This window comes from Melitaea cinxia, chromosome 19, assembly GCF_905220565.1.
Source record: "Melitaea cinxia chromosome 19, ilMelCinx1.1, whole genome shotgun sequence".
In the NCBI taxonomy this organism is placed as follows: Eukaryota; Metazoa; Arthropoda; class Insecta; order Lepidoptera; family Nymphalidae; genus Melitaea; species Melitaea cinxia.
The window spans coordinates 5,644,911-5,653,558 of record NC_059412.1 but is presented as its reverse complement, the minus strand read 5'-3'; the positions used below and the strand labels follow the sequence as shown (position 1 = coordinate 5,653,558).

The 8,648-nt window shown below is 33.5% G+C and overlaps 1 protein-coding gene across 1 annotated transcript; it reads right to left on the bottom strand.

Annotated features, from left to right (window-relative positions):
• Nucleotides 1-7,771: 7,771 nt before the first annotated feature.
• LOC123663096 lies at nt 7,772-8,263 on the bottom strand. Its single transcript, XM_045597835.1, has one exon. The coding sequence runs from the start codon at nt 8,261-8,263 to the stop codon at nt 7,772-7,774; it is 492 nt and encodes a 163-aa protein (XP_045453791.1).
• Nucleotides 8,264-8,648: the final 385 nt, after the last annotated feature.

Sequence of the window (8,648 nt, the reverse complement as noted above, 5' to 3'; positions counted from 1 at the left end):
CAAAGCAGCAAGTGAAAAAATTCGAAGAAATCCTGAAAGCAAAAGATTTTATCTCGAGAGATGAAAATAGTACCTAGAACCATTTCGCGTATTTTACAAGATGATTAAGACTTGCAGCCTATAAGAGAAAAGCTGGTTATTTCTTAACTAATAATTTAAAAAAGAACAGGGTGGTAAACTCAAGTAGTTGTATTGATCTGTTTCCTCTGTAAGCGGTACGCAAAGGGAGGTCACAGAAAAATTTTGTTTACGGATGAGAAAATTTCTACAATTGAGTAATATTTTACCAAACACAATGATTGTATTTATGCTCAAAGCTCTAAAGAAGCTTCCCAATCACTCAACAGAGTAAAACGTGGACGTTATCCGACTTCAATGATGGTTTGGTTTGGGATGTTAGCTATGAAGTAGTGACTGAGCCATATTTTTGTGAAAAAGGTATAAAACATCGGCACAAGTGAGTCAATATACCATTCTTGAGAAGGTACCTATTTAGTACCGATCTTGATCCGCTGGATTATGATTTATGGTTAGTTTTTTCGAGTATGGCTTGCTCTAAATGCCACGATAATTTGGAGTCCCTAAAACAATACATACGATTGGCAGTGAAGAATTTTCCCATGAAAACAGTGCGTGCACAGTATTGATAACTGGCCTCAACGTTTAAAAACAATCACTTCGAATTAGCTTTATATTCATTTTAATGGTTTTATATTAATGTATTAAAGTAAACACTCTTTAATAGTAATAAATATTACGTTCAAAAGAAAAAATGTTTTTTCTTTGTAACAAAATTTTGGCAAGACTGCTAATGTGTTCTGAAAATTTTAAATTTAAACTTTCTTACTTTTTCATTATATAAGAACCTTCTAGAAAGCAAAAGCAAAATTAAAAAATAAATTGTTCCAAAAACAAAAAATGCGGTTAAATTTGTGACAAATGCGGACATATTGAATGATATTCAAAGAAGAAACAAAAAGAGAAAAACCAAGATATTAAACACAAATTAATTTGTAAAATGTTTAGATGAATAAGAAATTTGCGAGAGCAAGAGACAAACCAAAATGACTGACTTTGGAAGAAAAAAAAGATTCAAAGTAGAAAAAATAACGAAAACAAGTAACAATACAAAACGAGACAACAATATTAACAAAAATATTTATGGAAGCGTACAGAAAATATAGCAACTCGTGTTATCGCTACCACACTTAGCTGTACACTGAAGCATATGACTTACGAGCGCGCCAGAGTGCAGGTCGTAATGCGCAATCAAATGCAAACTCGCGTCAAAGCTACTTATTGCTAGCCAGCGGATATATTATGTATTTTCATGGTATTTCCATAATTATTTCCATGGTTCTTATGGTTCGAGCTAATAAGTTAGATAAGAAAAAAACAATTTTTCGACCCGCAATAACTCAAAAGTACGTAGAGTTAAGTAGAAAGTATTTTCAAATGAAATACTCAGAATCACCTGTTTTCTAATATGTGTGATCACCATCTCGACAACTCTAAAGAATTTCGAGAAATTAACAGAGATATAATTTCTTTCATAAAAAAAGTAATTATTTTTTTTTTACCATGAAGTAGTCGTGGTAGGATAATAATTTTTTTTTTTTTTTTGTCTTATTATTTATCCTAATATTAACCCAGTAAAAATTTCATGCCTCTAGCATCAATGTCCATATTTTATTAAATCGGGACCACTGTGCGCCGGGACGAAGTAGTGCAAGCTAGCGCGACCCCATCTCGCCCCACTTAGGCGGAGGTTTGCTCACTCGTGGATGGTTTTTATTCAATAAGAGTCTGACTCCAGGGTGTCCATGATGATTTTCCTCACGTTAAAAAAATGTATGTATTTGTTGACTCCGCGTTGGCGCAATGGTTACAGCCATGGATTGTACCTGTTGCATTGGCGGTTGCGGGTTCGATCCCCGCTGAAGACAAACATTTGTATTGGCCATACAGGTGTTTGCCGTGGTCTGGGTGTTTGTACAGTCCTTGTGGGTCTCGCCACCGTGCCTCGAAGAGCACGTTAAGCCGTCGATCCCGGTTGTTATCATGTACACCTGATAGCGATCGTTACTCGTAGTAGGGAATATATCCCCCAAACCCGCATTGAAGCAGTGTGGTGGATTAAGCTCTGATCCTTCTCCTACATGGGGAAAGAGGCCTAATGCCCAGTAGTGGGATATTACAGGCTGAAGCGTATTTGTTTTTATATAGAGACTAGCTATGCCCGCGTTTTCGTCCGCGTGGTATTTAACAAGTATCAGCGGTCTCAAAAGTTGAAATCGCCCTAATGATTGCCAACCTTCGCAAGGAGACGGCACCTTAAGAAGAAGAAGGTATTTAACAAAATAGTTATTGTTCAAGTATTCTAACAAGTTATCAATACTTAACAAAGCTGAAACTTTGACGTTAGTTCACTATAATTATTAGCCTTGAGTGCATTGTGAGAACTTTTGTGCTAAGTAATTCCGGATATCCGGATTGAGTTAGAAGTGAGCGATTATCATACCAGAAATATCTGAAAATGTATTGTTAAATTATTTTTATTTCATTATATTTTGCATACTAGTGCGGATTCTAACACATCCAAACCTTTTAATTTTTTTTGACCATTTTATCAATTTTTGGAATCTTTATATACTGATGAAGAAAGAACTTTTTGAACAATGGAATATTTATGGCTATTACATATTTCCTTATTTGTACATATTGTCTTATATTGTCTTTAGAAAACAAGCGTTTGTTCTCTTTTATATATAGGGCGTCCAGTTTCATATTTTATTTTTTAAAACAGTAAAACTTGGAAACTAGTAGTGTAATATAATTAAGTAAATAATATTTTAAATTAAAAAAAAATATTCGCTCACAAATAATTGGTTTTTTAGTGGTATGCTTACAAACTCAATTACGACCAAAACTAAACTAAATTGTATCCGCCCTCAGTAATGTAGGTGTTGCCAACACTAGGTAAATAATTTCAGTCACGTCTTAGATCTTAGGAGACTAGTCTGTGCCTGGCATTATTTGAGCTTTCCTACATTAATTTACATAATATATAATGTTTGAGTGAAAGATTTATCATTATTTTAATATATTTTTAAATTATACTACTTAACTTGTTGCTAAATAGCTACTAGTACCTGATTTGTTATTCAGAATTTATCAAAAAGTTAGTTACTAAAAGATTCGGAAAATATTTTATTATATTTATATTTGAATAATGTTTTCTCTAAAATTACAGTAGCATAAAATAAAACCTTTCCCTACATTAGCATTCAACGAGCGTTTCTCTAACAAGCTCATAAGTAACCAACGCGGATGGATTTGAACGTAATTGGACTGCTCCGATAAATGTAATCCACGATTGATGGCATATTATTACTGCTGTATTTTCTGTTTGAACAAAATCTAAATAATTGGTATGTATTTGAATAAGATATAAGTTTGCAATTTGAGGAACGAACAAAACCGAAATTGGGAAGGCCTCTATCTAGCAGTGGACTAGGCTGAAACAATCATTTGGTGGCAATATGAAAGAACACCACGAAAGAACAAGTTGACGGATTTGTCAGATTTACTCTTTGTCAACTTGTGGTTTCAGAAAGGTTTGTATAAAAAAACAGTTTTCATAGAAAATTTGATCATCTGATAAACGACCTATGTTTTGCTCAATTCGATAGTTCTTTTTGTAAACGTTTTTATAAGAATATAATGGACACTTCTAGAACATGCAAAGTAGGTCATCACAGACGTCTAGAAGACGACCAAGATCTGTCTATAAAGATACTTGTTATGCGCGGAGATAAAACAAGCTTGACCATTAAACATAAATTCATGAGCTGCTGCGCCACTGCGCAATCGCGTCGCTTAACAAAAATTACAAGGCAAATAAGGATAAAAGACAAAAAATTACAATATTGTACAGTTTACAACTTAAGGACAAAACATTTAAAGATAATTGCGATATAAATCAAGTCCGTGTGGATTGGTGCCCAGAATGCTAATATAATAAGGATATATATTCATTCATTCAGATTAATGGCTTCCAACAGTGCCAAACTAGCACAGATGATTTCGCCAATCTCACGTACAATGGAGAAGACACGAAGGAGATTATTATTCGGTGCGGTTGAAAATACGGCATCAATAGACTATTGAAGGTCGTAGTAATAGTAATAGTAGGTATTTAATACTTAGCCCGTAACCTAAAACGACACAAACATACAGAGTACAATAAACACATTCAAACATTGTTAGTAATCTATGTACAGTTAAGTAATGTTAGAACCATCAACACATATTTACAGTTTAATTTTATTTCGTTTAATATATTTACATAAGAAAGGACAAAAAGGACTAAACACGAGCATTATCAGACATTCAATATTTACAGGACGGGGGATTTTACAAGGAGGGACATCATAGATGGGACAAATGAGTTTTGGATAGTTAAAAAGGATATGGGATGCTGTACCTTCGTGTAGACCACATTTACACAGGGAATAACCACGCACCCTAATCTTAGCCAGAAATAAGGATATATATTATATTTTTTGATGCAATGACGGAGTCGTACATATTTTACCGAACTAGTCAACGATATCTACTAAAGCAATTTAGTAAATACTAGAATAAATCTTTATCGAGGATGATTTGACGATGCATAACAGAGATTATTATTAACAAAAATATTAATAAAACTTTACAGTTCGTATTTTGTTGTTATTGTTGTCAAAACATTTCGTATTCAAAGAACTTATTACGACGTAGATCTTTTTATCCCCTAATTTCAAACAAAGATATGGATAAACGTGACTTTGAAACATCCTGAAGGAAAGTCGTATTTTCGTATGAAAACAATGATTTATTATACAAAACTAGATATTAAGCTACTCTAGTTGAGATAAGCGTCAAGTTGCCATTTGCAGCAAAAGTTAAAAGTTAGTTTAAAGTTAGCCATTTGCGTTGGCTGAAACGTGTTATTCGAAAACCGTCATAGCCATAACCTTACTGGTCGCCATTTTCTGAAACTTGAAACTCATTTTATTATAACCTCAATTGTTCAAAAATAGTTTTTCTGTCATTAGCCTGTTGTTGCAGTTGGTAGTAGGTTTTCTGCTCTAATATGTATATTTCACTAATTAGTAATATTATTCTATATGTAGTTATTAACTATTGTCAAAAACATTGTCATATTTAAGTTTTAGGCACGTAAATGTGTCCATATTCTGTCCAGACTTCGCCTTTCCCAACGGAACATAGATGGACGAGTTCATATATACATAAGAGATAGATACATAAGTATATACGAAGAGACGGGGGGAGATATGATGTTTATCTCGGAGAGAATCAATACCCAGCCCAAATATTGCCTGGAAGAAATAACTTTGTTAGCGATAAGGCCACCTGTTGCAAGTAATGCAAATTGCTTATTTTTTAGGGTTCCGGACCTCAAAAGGAAGAAACGGAACCATTATAGGATCATTTTGTTGCCCGTCTGTTTGTCAAGATCCTTTATTTCAGGAACGCGTAAAGGTATCAAGCTGAAATTTATATCAAATACTCAAGTCTACTCTCCCTTAGAGCTGTACGAGTACGAGATACGTCCGTTTTTGCTGTAATTTTTCAACACTCGCAAATGAATCAATACCTACAGGGCATTTCCCGTGAACTCGAAATCTTGAAATTTGATCCGAAGCAACATCTTATAGCAGAGATATAGGAAAATTGCGAAAAGCATAAAATTTTTGCTACATCATAGAATAAAAATATTTTAATATTTTAAATATATTTTTTTACGGAACCCTCGGTACGCGAGTCCAACATGTGCTTAGCCAGTTTTTTTTACTTAATTAAATTTTAAATTACAAGAAGAGGTCCTATTTTTTAACTTTTATGGCGTGATCTTGTTGTATATAAGAAAGGCTCTACGAAGTGAAAGATTTTTTCGTCAATTATTTAAACATTTTTTTTAAGATAAAATATTTTAAAAATTATATATATTCTTCTGAAAAATCAGTAGATTGTTATAGGAAAAGAAAACATTAAATTAAACTTAATATACATTTAAGATTGAAAAACTTTTTTTTGTTGTTGAAATTAACTACCTTTCTATGATTTTTGTTGTTTTTGTCTAACTTAAATAAGTTCGAAGAACATTAAAGATACTAAACCATTTAATTACTTTATAGTATAATTATGTTTGCAGGCAAACGAAAAAAAAAACGACTTCAATTATATCGACAAGTAATACAACGTAGGTAGACGAAAAAGTAATCAAGTAAATACGCATTATCAAAGATTACTCCAAAAGTTGTAATCAGAGACAACATGATAAACATTGGATTTCAATTAAATCAAAAATTATCAAAATCGGTACACCCAGTAAAGTTATGAGGATTTTCGAGTTTCCCTCGATTTCTCAGGGATCCCATCATCTGATCCTGGTTTCCTTATCATGATACCACACCAGGGATATCTCCTTTCTAACAAAAAAATAAATATCAAAATCGTATTCATAAACGACGAAGTTATCCCTGAACATACATAAAATAAAAAATATACGGTCGAATAGAGTGACCTCCTCCTTTTTTGACTTCGGTTAAAAAATAAACCATTAAAATGAAATGAACCTTATGAACAAAGCAGTTAAAGAAGTAGGTTGAGATATCCAAGTGTTATCGTAATAATGTTAAGTGGTCAAGTGTATTGGGTTTTGTTTAGTGGTTGAGCAGTAATTATTTACGTCATTACAAAGGTTCACTTTAACAGGTTTGATTATTTACTAATGAAATTTCTGTTATATCCACAAAATTATTTATGTCACTATGGCTGAATCATATAATCTATTCTAATATTATAAAGCTGAAGAGTTTGTTTGTTTGTTTTATTGTACGCGCTAATCTCAGGACTACTGGTCCGATTTGAAAAATTCTTTCAGTGTTAGATATCGTATTTATCAAGGAAGTCTATAAGTTATATATCATCACGCTAAGATCAATATGAGCGGAGCACTAATGAAAAATATTTCAAAATCGCGGCTTTTTTTTCCAAGTAACTATCAACGCGGACGAAGTCGCGGGCAGTGGCTAGTCAAGTTAATAGAATAGTTATTAAATAGAATTGGATGCTGTAATTTTGAATAAAACATTAGGTACGTTTTAATCAATTTGTCGAAAATTTATATACTCAAGTAGGTATCAAAATCACAAAATACGTAAAAGTACAGGGTTCGGCACTCGAAGTGTTACCAATACAAAATGCTGTAATTTTGTTAATTATGAGCATATTTATTTTAAAACTTTAGTATCGAAAAGAAAACATATAAAATAAATAAAAAAGAAATTATTGTTCAATATGACCACCTTTAGCGCGGATAACAGCATCGAGTCTGACCGAGAAGGCTTCACACGCTGCACGAATGTGGTCTGCTGGTATTTTGTTCCATTCTCGGCGGAGAGCAATCTTTAAGGCGTCGACCGTCACATATTTTTTTGTTGACACTTTGGCTTCTAGAATTGACCATATAGAAAAATCCATCGGGTTTAAGTCCGGGGAATATGGTGGCCATTGTTGCGAAGGAATAAAGCTCGGAACATTTTCTTGTAAAAAAATTTGGGTTTCACGTGCTTTGTGGGATGGTGCCGAGTCTTGTTGAAAGGTCCAATGATTTCTACCAAATTGTTTACGTGCCCAAGGTAACAAAGCATCGTTTAAAATGTTTTTACGGTAGATCTGCTGGTTTATCTTTACACCCTGGTCAATGAAAACGAGAGGTGAGCATCACAGATGCTGGTGCATGCTTTCGCAAGGCAATTCGTTGGTCTAAATTGTCATTTGATTTACACTTTAACCATACGCGATCATTTTGTTTTTTCACATCTTGCTGAACCGTAAAAATTTTTTCATCGGAAAATACCAAATTTTCAAGCATGCCACCAACGTGCAAGTGCTTTAAGTTCTTAGCTCTTTCTAGACGAGTTGCCTTTTGTGCAAGTGTTAGGTCTTGCACTTTTTGTAATTTGTAGGGCTTCAGTTGAAGTTTATTTTTCAATATGCGTCCTATGCTCCGGGCAGATACATTAAGACTTTTCGCCAATTTAACTGTGCTTTGTCGTGGATTTCGTTCAATTCTAGCCTTTACCTTTCGAACCATTTCTGATGATGTTGCTGTTGTTGGATGTCCACCTCCATGGCGTTTTTTGATGCTACCCGTATCATTGTAACGCGTGATGGTCCGATACACAAACATTTTGTTCAAATGTAAATGTCCTAGCTCATTAACGATGACTGACTGCGATTTTCCAGCCAAATACAAAGAAATGACACTGTTTCGTTTTAGTTCCATCTGCAAAACTTTTTTTAACAACGACGAAAAATAATAGGCTTTTGTAAGTTTATTAACAATACAATAGACTAAGGAATGTGAAAAAATGGGCGCCATACTGTAAACAGTTTAGTTGCTATGACAACGTAATGTTAGTAACACTTCAAGTGCCGAACCCTGTATTTAATTAATCAATTGCAGTTAATATAAAGCTAAAAAGTCTTATTTTTAAAATATAATAACACTAGCTACGCCACGCGGTTTCACCCACGTAATTTCCTATCCCGTGAAAATGTCGGGATAATAAGTA

Bases quoted from the DNA above. Each gene is read 5' to 3' on its own strand.
- LOC123663096 (XM_045597835.1), bottom strand. From the start codon at position 8,263: ATGTTTGTGTATCGGACCATCACGCGTTACAATGATACGGGTAGCATC.